The sequence below is a fragment of the Choloepus didactylus genome, chromosome 1 (genome assembly GCF_015220235.1).
Source record: "Choloepus didactylus isolate mChoDid1 chromosome 1, mChoDid1.pri, whole genome shotgun sequence".
Classification (NCBI taxonomy): Eukaryota; Metazoa; Chordata; class Mammalia; order Pilosa; family Megalonychidae; genus Choloepus; species Choloepus didactylus.
Genome location: NC_051307.1, coordinates 225,571,699 through 225,590,052, shown reverse-complemented (window position 1 = coordinate 225,590,052; position 18,354 = coordinate 225,571,699). Strand labels below are relative to the sequence as shown.

At 40.4% G+C, this 18,354-nt stretch overlaps 2 protein-coding genes across 5 annotated transcripts in view; both read left to right on the top strand.

Moving 5' to 3' along the window:
• The first annotated feature begins 586 nt into the window (after positions 1-586).
• FOXP1 (forkhead box P1) overlaps positions 587-18,354 on the top strand; it is a 389,051-nt gene continuing 371,283 nt past the window's right edge. For 2 of the 4 annotated variants that reach the window (XM_037800248.1, XM_037800253.1), the window contains exon 1: positions 587-677. The gene's annotated coding sequence lies outside the window, so the exon portion shown is untranslated. The remainder of the gene's footprint in view (positions 678-18,354) is intronic. The other 2 variants (XM_037800241.1, XM_037800258.1) reach the window with 1 other exon arrangement.
• On the top strand, positions 11,476-17,137 carry LOC119507170 (keratin, type I cytoskeletal 18-like). Its single transcript, XM_037800283.1, has one exon. It carries the CDS (start codon positions 15,740-15,742, stop codon positions 17,033-17,035), a length of 1,296 nt encoding a protein of 431 aa, XP_037656211.1. The 5' UTR covers positions 11,476-15,739; the 3' UTR covers positions 17,036-17,137.

Genomic DNA, 18,354 nt, shown 5'->3' with positions numbered 1-18,354 from the left:
AGTAGGATTTTGCATTTGACTGGCGGGAGAGTGCATGTTTTCTCTTTTGGGGGGGAGGGAGGTTTTTGTGTGCACGTACACGTGTGTACATACGTGACTGTGTGCACATGTACATCCGTGCTTGCACTTCTCTCCTCTAGTCAGTTCTACTGGCTGTATTGAGAGAAGCTGATAGACCAAAAGCCAAAGCAGGTCATCATTTGGATTGGACTCAGGCATCTTCTTGCCCTGATTTCTAAGCCTGAGTTAGCATTGTAATAATGAGAATTTGTCCTAAAAAGTAAGAAAATATGGAAGCTACAGGAGCCAGACCTTCTAAGTGAGTTCCTTGACTTTGAGAGTGGTGATTTTACTTGACTTTACATTTGTATCATTCTACAAATTCTATAATAGTGGGCTCTGATTCAGAGCTAGATTGAATGCTGATTCTAGAAGGGCAGGGGCAAAATAGATGCTTAGCTACATGATTATATGTTGAATGTAAACATAGCATATAAATAAGGACTACTAGAGCTCACATGTATGTTGCTTCCAAAGCATCACGGTTTCCTTCACTCATCTTCTCTTCTTTTTGCTTTCAGTGTCCCTCTGTGTGTTGCAGTCCTGTGGCATTATGCACGCCCCCTACCAGTGACCCCCAGGCTTTTTATGGCTGTGAGCCGTGTTAAAAGTTCCGGGTAAGTGGCGAACCCCAGTAAAATTGTGTATCACCTAAAAATTGCCTTCTACCTCCACAGTAGTGGATGTAGCAATTCTGCAGAAGATAATGAACCTCCACCATTATCAAGCACTGATTCCAAAGCTAGCTGGAGTATATTTCCTGCCCTTAGTGATAGCTTTATGGTTTTCAAGAATAGAACAATAACCTGGATCATATTTTGGGAAGGTGATCAAATATAAGGGTAGGCAAACTTTGGGAAATATTATTGAACACAGGGGTTAGATTTGGCCCGAGGGCCATCGTTTGCTGACTCCAGATCTAGTGCATCAAAGGGGACACATGGCCTGTAAATAGGACCTTTATTTGGCAATATTCCCTCTGATCTTAAGCAAAGCACTTATCTGGAAGAAACAGGAATAAAAAATACCTGACCACATTACCTCACCAGGTATAGTTATAAGGATGAAGCAAGATGTAATATATGTGGAAACACTTTGAAAATTTCAAAACGCCTCACAAATGTAATGGATGGTTCTGCACAGTCATTTTGGTTCACCTGGTGGAGTATACCTCGTTCACCTTTTTAATCACATTGGTCTTTCATGAACTAAATGAGTGTGGGGGGAAGCGCTTTTTATTTTCTGAGTAATGTGGTTTGTCTCTAGGTTCCTTCTGCTTTACAGTTGATGGACACGCTGTTGAAATGTCTTTTTAGTATCAAATGTGAATAAAGGGATATAGGATAGATTATGGCAGGCTAAAGATCAAATGCCGATGAAGAATGATTAAATTTCCTTTGATCATCCGAATCTGTGTTTTAAGATCTTCCACCTTTAATATAGGCCTTCATAAATAATAATGCTTTGAATGTCTATAAGTATGTTTGAATTTCACAAGTCTTGCATGTCAAAACACAGAGACGGGCTCAGCAAATATGCTTTCCTGGAGTGGCAGTACTAATTAAGAAGGAAAGTCATACTTAAATTTACTGCTTTGGGAATAAAAGGGTAATCAGAATCCCAATTTATGAGTTTTCTAGATTTTTTTTTTTCTCACAGAAGATGTTAGTGTACTTTTTAGACCTGCATTCATAGTTACATCAGTTAGGAATTGTTTTCTAGCAACAGATCCAACTGTGTAAGCTTAAAAAACTTGTTTTGTATTCTCTTACATAAAAGATATCTGGAGGCACACAGTGTGTGGTTGGTAAGTGCCTCCTGTTGTTCCACTCTGCCTGCTTGTTCAAGTGTGTCACTTCATCTTCAAGGTCACAGTATGGTTGCTGGCTATCCAGCCATTGCCTCTATAGTCTGGCAAGAAAAGGCAGCAGAGTAAGGAACAAAAAGAGCAGTACTCCTAGCTGAGGCAGACCTCTTTAAAGAGCTGTCCCTGAAGCTTCACCCAATGACTTCCACTTATAGAGCCTGTTAGCAACCCCTAGTTATAACGACATCAAGAAAATGAAGTCTTAGACTTGAGCAATTTGGTGTCCCAGAAAAATTCTGGGTTCTGATACTAAGGGAGAAGAGAAAATGGTAACTGAGCAACCACAGCAATTACTGATACAAAAATCATGGTGTCGATTTTTCTTGCATGTTTAATTTTAATTTATTTTAAATTAATACCTTCTACGTTCCGTTGACTCAGCCACGTGTGCATGATGGCTTGTTTGAATTTTATGTGTTAAAATTTCAGCCTATTCAGTTCTTAGTACAGATACATGTCTCAGTAAATATTTTAGGACCATAATATTCTTACTGAAAGTGCTGTGGCAAATCTGAGAAATAAATTTCTTTCTTTCTCAAGAGAGGTATTAACCAAAATTTAACCCCCCAAATTTCCTGATGGGTTTTTCTCCTGTGGATATAAGCTTTAGGTAAAAGCTTAAGTGCCAGCATGAAGTCCCAGTTACGTGCAGGCTCACACCCAATTCTATTCTCCCCAGTATATTCAGGGGACCTTGCTGATGGCCTTGCATTGTGTCTCTTTTCTTGTGCAGACTTAAAGATAAAACAGTACTACCTATCCTACATCTCCGTGATTTGCTTTTTTCCATACCTCTGATCAAAGCTTACTTTAAAGAAAGAAAGAGGAAAAACAGAGAGAGAGTGTGCGAGTGCACAAGTGAACTATCCTGTCCAGTTTTTCTATTCCAGATTAGCCTGAAGGTTGTTCTTATTCAAATTTCCATCCCATGGAATGAGAAGCCCTTTGTTTCATAATATGTTCTCTGCCCATACTGGCCTGTAATAGGTGTGCATGAGACATATGGTAATTGATGCAGTCACAACCATTTATTGAATGCCTGCTGTGGTTATAGGATTGAAGTGTGGTCAAGAGTGTCTGGTCTGAAGTTAGATCATCTTAGATTCAAATCCCATCTTTTCCACTTACTGGCTGAGGGACCCTGGGCATGTTATCTGACCATTCTGGGCCACAGCCTCTTCTTCTGGGAAATGGGGATTGAGATGGTTGCTGGCTCCCCTGAGAAGTATTAGTGAGATGATTCTTGAAAGAGTATAGAAAGATCCTGGCAGATGATAAATGCCAGCATGGTACTAGACACCCCAGGGGATGTGGTGGAAATCCCTGTCTTCAAAGAGTTTTTTTTTTACCATCCTGTAGGTGGTTCATTGGTCCTTGTTTTACTGGGAGATGATGCATGTTTCACAGTCCATTGCTTCTCACATGGAATTCCCTTGTAAACTGATAGCTTTGGGAGGCAGCCTTGATATTAGTCTTCAAAGACACTTGCAGTCAGGTATGATACAGGACAGCCCTGCTGCAGAGCTTATATCTCTGGGTCCCATTTTGGTGATTTCCCCTGAGGGGCATGGTGTTCTTTTCTTTTTCTTCTTCTTTTTTTTTTTTTTTTTTTTCTTTAATACTTACTCAGACAGTGGTCCTGCCTACCAAGCAGAATTCACTAACTGCTTTCAAGTTGGAATTGCTGATGACAATCTGAAACTCTGTAGGGTTTCACTAGTGCAGGGTGATGCTACATGATGTTGATCTTCCCTTGCCCATCACCCATCCCTGCCTCTGCGCTGACTCTGCAAAGCAGGCTCCGGGCCTCCTGCAGATCTTCTTGGCAATGTCCCTTGAACAACAGTGTCACCTGAACATAGAAGCTACCTGGTGACTCTGGAAGAGATTATCGGCAGTGATCAAGGATGTCCCAGCTGGAGATGTGTCTCAGTATTGGGAAGCAATGCCGATCACATGACCATGGCCTTCTGCTGAGTTTTGAGTGCTATTGGGTGAGATAGGTAGAGTCATGGTTTCTGTAGTAGAGCTCTGCAGTGATTTTGTTAACCATGACCCTGTATCACCAGTTTGATGGTCATGAGGGGACTGACCTCCAAACTGCATTAGTATCTGTCACGAATGTGCTTAATAATAGTCTTTATTTTAATCAGGTAGTTGACTCTGGGAAATGGTGGATGAAGATCTTACCTGTTCAAAAGACTTTCGGAAATGTAGAATTTTTTTTTGTTGTTTCACATATTTATTTAAACACTTTGTTCCAGTTTGTTAATGTTGCCATCATGCAAAATACCAGAAATGGATTGGCTTTTATTAAGAAGGTTTATTTGGCTACAAATTTACAGGTCTAAGTGTCCAAACTAAGGCATCAACAGTGATATCTTCACTGAAGAATGGCCGATGGCATCTGGAACACCTCTGTCAGTTAGGAAGGTGTGTGGCTGGCAACTGCTAGTCCTTTGCTCCTTGGTGTGTTTCACAATAGCTTTCTCCAGAATGTCTCTGGGTTTTTGCCTTAGCTCCTCTCTCTTGGCTCCTATGCATTATTGCTTTTTTCTCCCAGGGCATTTTTCTGTGAGCGTCTAGGGGTCCTCTCTTAGCTTCTGTGGGGCAAACTCTGGATTTCATCTCTTTGCTTAGCATCTCCAAACATCCTTCTGTCCACATCTCCAAGTGTCAGCAAGCGTCTCTCCAGAAGTCTCTCCAAAATGTCCGTCTCAGCTGCTCTGAGCTCCTTCTGTTTGTGAGCTCTTTTGTAGGACTCCAGTGATTAAATTAAGGCCCACCCTGAATGGACGGGATCCATTTCTCCATGGAAATAATTTAATCAAATGTATCACCCACAGTTGAGTCACATCTCCATGGAAACATTCAATCAAAAGATTCCAACCAATCAACACTAATACGTTTGCCCCCACAAGACTGCATTAAGGAATATGGCTTTTTCTGGGGGACATAATCTGTACAAAGTGGCACATACTTATTGTGCCTGGATGCAATAAAATCTACCTTGCCTGGGGACGAGGGCGATTTCTACCTGGAACAGCATTTACTCTTGCTGAGCTAGCTTCTTCTTGCCCCTTAGTGCTGAGTTAAAATATCACCTCCTAGGAGGGGTCTTTCCTGACCTTCCAAATAAAAGGAAATCCCCTCCTTTCCTGTTATTCACCATCCAACCTCTTGTTTGTGCCATTTATTACATCTTCAGTTCCAAAACTTTATGTCTATCTCTGTGTTTCAGGTGATAAGCATGCAGCGGGTCTGTCTTATTCAGTTTGACATCCCATGGCTAATACAGCAGGCAGGCATGCAGTCAGTATTTATTGGATCAGTTAGATTGCATTTGAGGATTTCCCTGTGAATTCCTATATCTTTATGGAACCTAAGACAACTGCACCTTTATTGTAGGAATATAATGCAACCCTTGGGTCTTCTTTGGAAAGTTTCCACTGTATACTGCACAAGTCTTTAAACGTCGTGTCCCCCATTTAGGAAAGGTTATGTATTATCTTCTCCAAGAAGACAGAATCATTGCCATTTGGGCCTCAAGCCTATGTAGGTTAATTAAGGACATTGGATTCTGAGCTGAAGTCCCAACACTCTCATCCACTACTCTTTGTCCTTGCACAACTTATTTTATCTCTCTAGGCCTCAGTTTCCTTATATGAAGTGTGGGTAGTAGCGTTAATGTGGCTTATAGTGTTATTGCAAGGATTAAATGAAATGATGCCTATAAAGAGCTTTATTTAAGGTCTGGAACAGAATAACGATGCTATTGAATGTACAAGATCAGCAAAGGCTGTTGGAGCTGCACTGGCAAAACTCATATTGAGTATTCTTGCAGTCTCCATTTTGAAGATGGTAAAATGCCAAAGAGCCTTGGTTCCCTGTTATATTTGCTTGTGCTTCATGCACTGAGTTAACTTTAAAACTTAAAGCTATGAAATGAACCAACAATGGGATGATCTGTTTTTTTGTTTGCTGTTGACATGTTGACCATTGGATGTTTAATCTGTCAAAGATAATACAAGTTATAAACCTCAAAGCCCATGATTCCTGTATTTGCAACCTGACTTACAATCCACAAAACCTAGGGAATTTGGAGCCCAGGATGCTGCAGTGTCCTTATTCCACCTTCTGTAGATAGGTTCTGTCCTTAAGTTAGAGCTGGGTTGATCTCTCTTGTAATAGGTGGCATCTTAAATTTCTCATTAATTCTCTTGTCATTTTTTTTTTTTTTTGGATTTGTACACTTGATGTATCTGTCCTAAAAATTCACATACTTCTCTGTCTTTTTTTTTTTTTTCTACATACTTCTCTTTTGAAAGAAAGCCTACATTTCTATAGACTGATAGGAGTGTGGATATAAATACCTTGCATTGTTATCACCATTTTCTTTTACCTGCTTAAAGAAGATCATCTATTATTGTTGCTATATTGTTCCATCATGTGAGTGGTTGACATGTGTTGTGAATTTATGTGAAAGCTGAAGTGCAGAGAGGGACCCATCTCTCTCTGTATCACATAACTTTTGGTGGTAAAGGAGGAAATATATCAAGTAGCGTAGTCTTCATTTTTGGAATAACAAGGGTAATCTAAGAAATTCAGATAGCCATTTATTTTTATTAGCTTATGATTTATACCATATAAACTGATAGCCATAAAAAGACTTGTTTAAAATTGAGTTTAAGATATCAAATTTGGTTACTTATATCTTTTTTTTAATAAAGAAAAGGTAAAATTCAGTGCATTTCAGTCAAGTGAAAGAAACAATTCAGAAAAACTTTTGTTAGGCTCATGAAAGTCATAGGAATGGCCAAGAACCAGCTTTTTTTACATCTCTAAAAATATATAACACCCCTGTCTCCAAATATCATTTCAGAAACTAAAGAGATGAATCACGAAAGGTGAAACAGATCCATGTAATGCAAGACTTGATTAGTGAAGTTGACGTGCAAACTTGACAACCTTCATTAGCCCTCACGCTGCCCTTTGCTCACTGCTTGGATGCCTGAGTAACGGGAAAGATAAGGAGCTTTGAGGGTTTTTTCTTTCATGTTTTGAAATTTTGCTGTGTTGTCTGGGACCAGTTCCGTGCAGTGTCTGTATGCCAGGTAACTCTGGTTAAGAGGTGCTGGGAGTTGAATTTCTCAACATCAGTTTTCACAGACCATCCTCAAATCTTTTGCCCTGAGTGTTTTCATCAAGAGAGATCATACTTAGATCAATAACTTCCCCAAATAATCCATTAACAGTGATTTAGACCCATTCCTCCACCCCTGTTCTGCTTCCTAAATATGGCAGTTTCTTTGAAATTCTCTTCCTACATGTTTGTACCCAGAAGAACTTACATTTCTTGCTATCACCAATACTCTGTGTGCATAATTTTCACCTTCTCCTTTAAAAAATAGTGAGAGGTGGAAACAGAATTTTCAAAACTCATGAAAAACCTAATTCTGAGAAATTCCAATAAACTGGATTATGCAACAGTTGTTTAACAGAAACACACTAGTTTTTGAAAAGTTACCTTGTAATAGCTACCTTTATTGAGAACTTACTATGTGCCAGGCATGATTCTAAGCACTTGACATTTAACTTGACGTAACACTACGGGTAGGTACAATTCTAAGAATTCATTTTACAGCTGAGGAAATTGAGGTTTAGTGACTTTAAATGACTTGCCCAGACCTCTTAGTATACAAGGAGCAGAGCTGGGATTTGAACCCAGGCACTCTTGCTCTAGTTCCTAAGCTCTTAACCACTATGAGAAATGGTCCTCCCCATGCAGACATTTTCTTGGCTGTTGATTTGCAAGTATTCTTTTGTTTTAGCATGCATTTTTCACTCTGGGACTGCTCGTATGCTACAGGTTGAGCCTTTTTACTTCAGTGCCATCTGAGAAGACCTGTTTGAGCTTACTAGAATTTTTCAGATTCTTTAATTCTTTTTTCTAACTCAAGAGCTATGGGAAATAAAAGTATGTCCCAATATGATTAGGAACAAGGACAACCATTTAATTGGCATTCTTCTGTCTCCAGTTGGATGTGCCTGTTAAGACATTTCCTCTAGATCTTTGATTCATTTTTCTCTGGTACATTATTCTAATTAACCTCATCTCTGCAGGCCTCGTTTTATTTCGTATTAGCCTCTGACCACCCAACAATTGATTTGTTCTGCTCAATCACCTGTGTGAAAAAGTGTGGCAAGCAAGAGGGTATCTTTCCCAAAACAGCAGCCCTGTACTGGGGGCATTTTCCCAGAAAGCAGATCTAGAATGTCCCTTTAGTTCTTGGGATAGAGCCATCTGAAAGGCTTTTTATTTACCAGGTGGAAGATCTGGGGTACTAAGGTTACGCTGGCTCAGAAATTTTGAAGTCCTTTAGTTACTTGGTCAGTAGAATTATAGACTCATAAGCTGTAGTCCAAGGACTTTGACCTTCAAATGTTAAAGTATTAGGCTTGAAAAAAGTAAATGCCAGTTGCAAGGGACCACAAAGAAGCAACTTCTACTTAAGGTGTTTGAAGTATCTGTTTCTCCTTAATGCAAAGAACAGACCACTTTTGATGACTCTGCTTCTTAAAATAATGAGCCCACAGTTTGTCTCTTTGGTTACAAGTGGCCAGCTTAAGCATAAAGGGGAATTAGTTGGCTCATGATACAGAGAAGTCTGATGGCAGAACTAGCTTCAGGGGACATCTGGAACAAGGAGTTCATCGTGATGGTCGTCAGTGTTGGCCTCAGTCTCTCGGTCATGCTTCGTTCTTTGTTGTATCCATTCACATACACTTACCAGGTTGTAGCATGGCAGTCATCCATGAATCCGTCTTCATAGCAACTCTTGCAGAAGGAGACCTTAAGTGTCCCGGCAGCTGTTACAGAACTTGGATCTTATTGGTTTTGTGATTGGTCTGGTGTGTACCATGTGCCCATTCCTGAAACGGGGGATGGGGAGCTGCGGAGTGGGGAGGGTGGGGGAGTGTGATGGTGTGCTTGGCCTGGAGTGGGCCACGTGTCCAGCTCTGAAGCCATGGGTGGTGTTCGACCAACATAAAACAGCAGGAAATGGAGGGGAAGGGTTCTAGGGTGGAAAACCATGTGTGTTATGTTGAGTAAGGTACTATAATACATAGAATTACAGGATTGGAAGGAACCTTTAGATATCATTTAGTACAAATACCCATGATTGTATTGCATTGCATCCCTAGGATTTTCCTTATGTCTGCCTAATACTTGGACTTCTTCAATGACATTTATTACCTCGAAGGTAGACTGTGTCATCTTAGGGTCTTTCTGAATTTTAGAAGTATTACCATACCTCTGTCCTGGAAGAGTCTGTAGTTCGTTCAGTGCCCGCGCACCCTCCTACGTATCCTTCTGTCCATCCATCCATTTACCATCTGTCACTGTTCTAGGTCATAGGGCAAGACCCTTGTCTATCTTTAAGGCAGACAGAAAGGGCAATTGTGATACATTGATAGAGAATCTGTAAGAATTCTGATGGATTGACTGTATGTGGTTGGGGAGAGGCATATGGGAGGGGAGAATGGAATGCCTTACAGAAGCAAGGAGACCTGGCTAGGGCTTTGAAGGATGAATAGGAGTTGCCAAGTAGCCAAGGGGAGAAATGGGTGGACTTACCATCTCTTCTCTACAATTAAGCCCCAGAGTCAGACTTGCATTTGAATTACCTGGGAAAATTAGCTTATAAAATATTTTAGGCCAGTTGAAATGCTATGTGTATATATCAATGTTGTAAGGAATGGGAATAATAAGTAGATGATGTTGAATGATTTTTGTACAGGTGAGCCACATGGTGTCTTTCAAGTTACCCCAATCTCCTGTCTCCTAATAGGTACATAATAAATGAATGGATAAAGCTTCCCTGGGTAAAATTTTGGTCAATTAACTTACAGAATTCTTAAGATGATTTCTCTAACAGTTTTGAAAGGATTGGCTCTTGTCTGTTTACTCTTGCATTCATGTGGGCATCTATATATTTGAACCTCCATTTCCTCATCTGGTACATGAGGATAAAAATAGTACCTTCCAGACTGTTGCTGCAAAGGAGAGGCTAGGCCTCCCTATAATTGTGCCTAAGAGCCTCCTCCCGAATGCCTCTTTGTTGCTCAGATGTGGCCCTCTCTCTCTAGCTAAGCCAACTTGGCAGATGAAATCACTGCCCTCCCCCTTACATGGGATCAGACACCCAGGGGAGTGAATCTCCCTGGCAACGTGGAATATGACTCCTGGGGAGGAATGTAGACCTGGCATCGTGGGATGGAGAACATCTTCTTGACCAAAAGGGGGATGTGAAAGGAAATGAAATAAGCTCCAGTGGCAGAGAGATTCCAAAAGGAGCCGTGAGGTCACTCTGGTGGGCACTCTTACGCACAATTTAGACAACTCTTTTTAGGTTCTAAAGAATTGGGGTAGCTGATGGTGGATACCTGAAACTATCAAACTCAACCCAGAGCCCATGAATCTCGAAGACAACTGTATAAAAATGTAGCTTATGAGGGGTGACAATGGGATTGGGAAAGCCATAAGGACCACACTCCCCTTTGTCTAGTTTATGGATGGGTGAGTAGAAAAATAGGGAAAGGAAACAAACAAACAAACAGAGAAAGGCAGTGTACTTTTTTACTTTAATTGCTCTTTTTCACTTTAATTATTCTTGTTATTTTTGTGTGTGTGCTAATGAAGGTGTCAGGGATTGATTTAGGTGATGAATGTACAACTATGTAATGGTACTGCGAACAATTGAATGTACGATTTGTTTTGTATGACTGCGTGGTATGTGAATATATTTCAATAAAATGATTTAAAAAAATAAAAAATATATATATTATAAACAATGTAAAAAAAAAAAATAGTACCTTCCAAAAGGCTATGATTGATATGGAGAATAAGCATCTTGTTCTGTGAGAAAAACTGAATATGGTGCTGGCACCTAGCAAGCACTCAGTGGATGTTACTTGTTATTATCAAAGGGCATCTCTGTTTTTTGCCTCATAGGTTTACAAGGCTTAACAATTAATTTTTAGTGTATCAATTTCACTTGATTTTTTAATTTTTCTGTAGACCTTGGATGGAATATGTTTTTAAATTTTCACTTGTTATTTAATTATAAAAATTAATGATATTAAAGATGGTGAGATTTAGCGAGGAACTTGAACTCCACATGCTTTTAATCCTTCCCTGAATTAATAATTTTCATGTCCATCATATTTTCTCCTTGGCCCACAATTCATCCCATATTTGGATCTTGGCAAATGATGACTTGGTTAATTAGGCAGTCTGTTAACTCTGATTACTAAGTTATAACAGATCAGTGTAGAAGCATCACTGTGCAATTTGGATTAAAAGGCTCTTCATTTTATCAGAACAAATTTACATTTATGGATAAGTATGTAGAAGTGCATTAGGTTTTTCATAAGGAAAATTAAAAAAGGATAAAAAATTATTTCCTCCTCCTAAGTTAGTTTTTATTATGACATTTGTCATATTATATTTCACTAAGAATATACTTTGAGAGCTTTTATTTTATTTTAAGGCTTGAAAATTATAGCTGACTTAATCCCTCTATTATACAAATATGATGACTGCATTGCAGTTTTATTTAAGAATAATTTAGTGTAGCGGCCCATGGTTATAGAACAGTTCTGACCACAGTGGCCTCTGATACTGGACTTACTCGCAGAAATGAAACTTGACTGTGTTCGAGGGAATTAGTGGGTTACATTATGGCTTGCTCTCTTTCACAGCTGAAAGAATTGACAGTTATTAAATAACACTGGGCCACCGTAGTCCCTTCTCTTTCTTGTCTAATGGTTCTTCATCACGTGAGGTCAGTTGGAATGGCAAACTTGTTTGCTTGCCCCCTCTCCATCTCTCCCTCCTTCTTTCCTTTCTCAGCACATAATACTCAACGTGGTGGAAAGGGAACAAATAAGTAAATGCAAAAAATAATTTCCCAGACTCTATCAGATATCTATCAGATATCAGTAACATTAAAAAGATAGCACCTCACCCTTCTTCCCCTGTCACGCACACATGCACACACATGCACACATCACACATCACACAGTACCTGACACATAGGAGGTATTTAATAGACGTTTGTCGAAAACTAGTTGGTGAAGTAGGAGCACTGACAGCCTCCAGCCCCCAGCCACAGGCTTCTAAGCTGTGCCTAGAGGTTAACCTCAAAAGCTATGACCCTCTCTAGTACTGCAACCGCTGGAATAAATGGAGTTGATGAATTTGATACTTAACCTTATCCATTCAATAACCTTATTGATGCCTGGCCTTTATGAATTGCCAAGTTCTAGTTCCAAGAAAATAGAGAAACCAAAGGAGAGAAAATATTCCTTACATTCAGAGAATTTATTATCTTGTTGATAGATTGTATTGACACAGCTGAAGTTCAGAAATAACAAATCTCAGCTCTTTAGTTTTATTCCTCAGTAGCATCTAGTTTATGCAAAAGTGGCTTTTCTTAATTTGGAAGGCCCTTTTGATATTGAAGGTAGATGCAGAAATTTGCTTAATTCAAAACAGAATCTTGAGTTTTATGATTTTCATGATTTTCTCTTAATTGGTAACATTTAATAATAATCATAGGTGACTCATTTTGGAGGGGTTTGTGGCTGGTTGTTCAAAGGTAAAATGATGTTTTTGGCTCTAATTTGATGGATTTGAATGACAGCCTGTATAATTCAGTTTCTGCCTAACTTGCCATCCTCCCCATTCCTTGCTAAAAGAAAGAACCAAATAAGGAGCTTAAAAAAAAAAACCCAAACCACTCTGAACTGTTTTAATTCACATAGTCATTTTCAAAGAGGTAGTTTGACAAAAAGATGTAGTCTGCGACTTTTATGTGTGAGGTCAAGCTTTCAATCCATTAGAACATTAATTTCTATTTTTTTAAATGGAGCTTTCCTTACCTAAATTTATTATAATAAAGTCTTGCCAATAGAGCAGTGGAACAATAGAGCAAATAGTACCCTCTGGAAAACAATTGCCTAAGGAACGGGATACAATGTCTAGTTGTATTTTTAAGCATCACTTGAAACAGAAATTCTTGCCCCACATCATTTTTCCCCAAGAAGTCTTAACGACAGCATTGGAAACTCTCGATCAAATGCTTCTTTAATGAGTAAGTCTGTGGATAGAAGCAAGCAGGCTTATTGAAAGGTTGGATACTATTACTGTGTGGTTCTATTAATTAAATTTATTCCCTTAAAATGACCTTGGATTAAAACAGCCGCTTCTTCTGTGGTCATGGTTAGCAGATGTTTACCGTAATTCTTTGCTCAGTGAAAAAAAAAATCTCTCTTGCAACCCAACAAAAACAGCCACGTTCGCTTGGCTAAATCAAAACTTTGGCGCTTGGGTCTTACTTTATATATCATGGCTCCAGTCACATAACCTTTCCAAGTGTGAGGCTTAGATCACCAGCTCCAACATCTGCAGGAGAGCTTTGTGCACAGAGATCCATTATGTGAGTGCTTAATTCTTACACTGCTTTTGGCGTTCGTCCTTCCTCATCAGAACCAATATCCTATATGTAAGCCTCTTTTATTCTTCTTGTATAAGAATTCTAGCCTCTCTTTAATTTTTAAAAATTTCACATGGGCCTTATGGACATTTAAGTGAGGATTTTGATCATTATAGATAAGTCCAAGTTTGCCTTCTCAGTCAGAGAGTTTGGGCTTTCCTGGGCTCTCTCTGAAATAAAAGTTATTTCCTTTCCTCTTTTTTTTGTGTTCCTAAAGCGCCTTTTCTCTCTGCATATGGGGCCTACTTAACTATCTCACCACTCATAATTTTTTGCCGATTGCTATGTTTTTATTGTTTGTTTTACAGCCGTCAGTGGTCATGGACCTTTAGATAGTCCTTGTCCACTCCTGCTGTCTGTGGTTCTGGCAGGTATTTTGGGACTAGCCCCCTCTTCTTTAATGGATTTCCGTGAGGAGGCATGTTGCTTGCTCTTGTTCTTGGGCAGTGCTGAAAGGAACTACAACGGGAAATCTTTGCTTTTCTTGGGAAACTCCTCCCTTTGGAATGGAGAACTCTGGGTGGTTCTTCTTATTTTGTTTTCATTGCCAAAATAAGCAGGGATCTTGCATAACACCAGGGTAGGAAAAAAGAAGTAATTTTAAGGAAAACATATGTTCATGTAGAGAAAAAGGGGGCGAGGACTGGGCAGGGGACAGGGGCCCACAAAGCTGAAGGCGTCTTCTTTCTAATTCAGGTAGGAAACCAGGTTTTAATCACTTCGGTGGGTGTATCTTACAAAATAAAAAATAGATTGCTTCCCTTCATCCCCAAGTCTTTTCTTTGATCTTATTAAAAGTAAATCTTGACCTTGGGTAGCAAAGTCTTACAGGCTAGTTAGTTGAAATATGTGGTGGTGGGAATAGATCAAATCCTGTGTTTCGAATATTATCTTCCTATGATCTTAGCACCTAATTTCCTTGACGATCATTTGGGTTGAGATGCCTGCCTTAATATGAAATCAAAGCTAAAACTTCCCAATTATGATTCCTCTTTGGTGTGATATTAGGAGAACAGAAATCCGAGTATTAAAATGAACAAAGATGTCTGCTCGAGCTCTTTGATCGATTAGTGGGCATATTATTTGGCCTTTTAACTGATTCCAAATAATGTCTGTTGATAGAAACAGGGCAGATAATTGAGTGTTTCAGACTGTTTGTGGGTGGCAGTTTTTGAAAATGCAGCTAATTTGCAAAATAGGGGGGATGGTGGAGAGAAGAAAAAAAAAAGTTCCTTAAATTAAGGTTTCTCAAGGTATGAAAATTTCAGTGTTGGGGGAAAGGCCAATGAAGTTCTCCTTTCCCCTATTATAAATTAAACACAGTATTCTTAAAATGTAGCTGTGAAGGAGGTAGGCCCAAGAGCATTCTGGGTAGTGGCCTATGTCTGTAATTACAAAGCCAGAGTGATCTTGTATGGGCTCATACAAACGTTTAGGGTCTTGGGCTGGCAGGACCAAATTTGGAAGCCTTGGTACTGCCTGGAACTGACTGTAAGTCCAGTTCTTTCTTGCAGGCACAAAAAGTGCATCCAAGTGGGGTCCCCATTTAAGAAATATTATAAAGCTCAGCTCTTAAAGAGCCCTGCTTTCCTTGAGTGTTGACTCAGGTAGGTTTGGAAATTGTGGCAGGGTAGATCCAGGCTTATGTTCAATCTATTTTATTGAAAAATCTAATTAAGATTTAAAAACTCACAGATGACAGCCCCCCCCCCCAAAAAAAAAGAAAAGAAAAAGGAAGCAAAGCCATTTAAAGTTTAAGATTATTCTTAGATATTAGTTTAAGCTTCCAGCTAGCTATTTTAGTTAATCCACTCCCTTTACCCCCCTCAAAGACCTCAAAAGATATTGTCACTAGTACAACCATTTCACCAGTGGGAAAATGAAGTTAAACAGAAAATCACATGTACAAGAAAAGGAATCTTGAGTTAGATTTCTCTCAATTCATAGAATAGGTTACATTCTGTTGTTTCTCTAGTGTTTTTGTCCTTTGGGATCAGTGAAATCATAAATGGTTTGTAGAAGGCATCTCTATATTAGTGGACAGTATGAAGGACCTCAAGGAAAGTGGCAGAGCAGAATTGGAAATCCCCAAAGTCTCATTTAAGAAGTATAATTGGCCATTTATCAGGTTCTTACTGTTCAGCTACTGTTGTAGGCAATATGCTAGCACTGTTTTATTAAATCCATATAAAACCTATGGAGCTGCGTCCATATCCCGAGTCCTGGCCTCTCGCCTTCCTCCCCAGACAACATGAGCTTCACCACCCACTCCACCACCTCCTCCACCAACTACCGATCCCTGGGCTCGGTCCAGTTGCCCAGCCACTGGGTCCGGCCGGCCAGCAGCGCGGCCAGCGTCTATGCAGGCGCCGGGGGCTCGGGCTCCCGGATCTCCGTGTCCCGCTCCTCTAGCTCCCGGGGCAGCTGGGGGTCTGGGGGCCTGGCTGGAGGGGTGGCTGGGGGTCTGGCAGGAATGGGGGGCATCCAGGGCGAGAAGGAGACCATGCAAGCCCTGAACGACCGCCTAGCCTCCTACCTGGACAGGGTGAGGAGCCTGGAGACTGAGAATCGGAGACTGGAGGGCAAAATTCGGACACACCTGGAGAAGAAGGGACCCCAGGTCAGGGACTGGAGCCACTACTTCAAGATCATCGAGGAACTGAGGGCTCAGATCTTTGAGGTTTCTGTGGACAACGCCTGCATCATTCTGCAGATTGACAATGCTCGGCTGGCTGCAGATGACTTCAGAGTCAAGTACGAGACTGAGCTGGCCATGCACCAGTCTGTGGAGAGCGACATCCATGGGCTCCGCAAAGTCATTGATGACACCAACATCACTCGGCTGCAGCTGGAGACGGAGATCGAGGCTCTCAAAGAGGAGCTGCTCTTCATGAAGAAGAACCATGAGCAGGAAGTAAAAGGCCTACAAGCCCAGATTGCCAGCTCTGGGCTGACCGTGGAGGTGGACGCCCCCAAGTCTCAGGACCTCAGCAAGATCATGGCAGACATCCAAGCCCAGTATGACGAGTTGTCTCAGAAGAACCAAGAGGAGCTGGACAAGTACTGCTCTCAGAAGATTGAAGAGAGCACCACAGTGGTCACCTCTCAGTCCGCTGAGATAGGAGCTGCTGAGATGACACTCAGGGAGCTGAGACGTACTGTCCAGTCCTTGGAAATTGACCTGGACTCCATGAGGAATCTGAAAGCCAGCCTGGAGAAAAGCCTGTGGGAGGTGGAAGCCCGCTATGCCCTGCAGATGGAGCAGCTCAACGGGGTCCTGCTGCACCTGGAATCGGAGCTGGCACAGACCCGGGCAGAGGGGCAGCGCCAGGCCCAGGAGTACGAGGCCCTGCTGAACATCAAGGTAAAGCTGGAGACCGAGATTGCCACCTATCGCTGCCTGCTAGAAGACGGAGAGGACTTCAGTCTCTGCGATGCCCTGGGCAGCAGCAACTCCATACAAACTATCCACAAGACCACCACCCGCAGGATTGTGGATGTCAAAGCGGTATCTGAGACCAACGACACCAAAGTTCTGAGGCACTGAGGCAGCAGAAGCAGGGTGCCCTCTGGGGAACCGGTGACCAATAAAAACTTCTGCATCTTCAAAAAAAAAAAAAAAAAAAAAAAAAAACCTATGGAGTAGCTACTCTTCCTTTCTTCATGTTATGGATGAGTAAACTGAGGCTCAGAGAGTTTAGCTATATTTAGTTGCCCATGGCTACAGAAAATGTAAATGAAACCAAAATAAGGTCTGTTATCTACTTAAGAGTAATGTTATCAATGGCGGTTTCCTGGTTCTGATTTTGTAGTATAGCTATATAAAACCGTTGGGGGAAGCTGGGTGAAAGGTACATGGGATTCCTTGTACTATTTTTAAACTACCTGCATGGCATTCTGTATTTGGAATCTTTCTTATTTAATGTACATGTTTGCAGCTATAAATTTCCCTCTGAGCATTGCTTTAGCTGCATCCCGTAAGTTTTGGTATATTATCTCTTCATTTTCATCCATGTCTACGTATTTCCTAATTTCCCTTGTAATTACTTCTTTGACCTATTGGGTATCTAGAAATGTGTTAATTTCCACATGTTTTTGTATTTCCTAAATTTCTGTTTCTTTTTTTGTTATTGATTTCTAATTTCATTTCACTGTGATCAGCGAACATACTTTGTAGGATTTCATTCTTTTTAAATTTACTGAGGTGTAGCATGTGGTCTTGCATGGAGAATGTTCCATGTGTGTTTAAGAAGAGTGTATCTGCTGTTGTTGGGTAGAATGTTCTCTAGATATTTGTTAGGTCTCATTAGTTTATAGTTTATATGTCTTTGGTGATCTGCTTATTTGTTCTCTCCATTATTGAAAGTGGAGTATTGAAGTCTCCAAGCTTTACTGTTGAGTTGTCTATTTCTCCCTTCATCTCTCTCAGTTTTTCTTCATGTATTTTGGTGCTCTGTTGTTAAGGTGAAGACCTTCTTGAGGAGGCCAAAAAGGGATCACCCAGTCTAGGGATTTCATTCAGTTTTAGGGTTTAAAAGTTATATCACACTGATGAAAAAATTTAGTTTTATAATGGGGCACGTCTCTGACTTTGATGGAAGCATTCAGGCCATATTTACACAAGTAAAGAGAAATAAAAAATTAATGGTTTATTTTTCCAGTGTATTTTACTATTGTAGGGAGCCAGTGTGTCTACTTGACACCAAACCCACATTATTTTCAGTGGCAGGTGACTGGGGGCTTTGACTTGGCTAGATCAATGTTTCATCTCTACTCTCTATTTACTTTGTGTAGACATGAACTAACTCAATACAAACATGTTCCATGAGAAAAAATATGCTTTTTATTTTTTTTTGCAAATAGGAA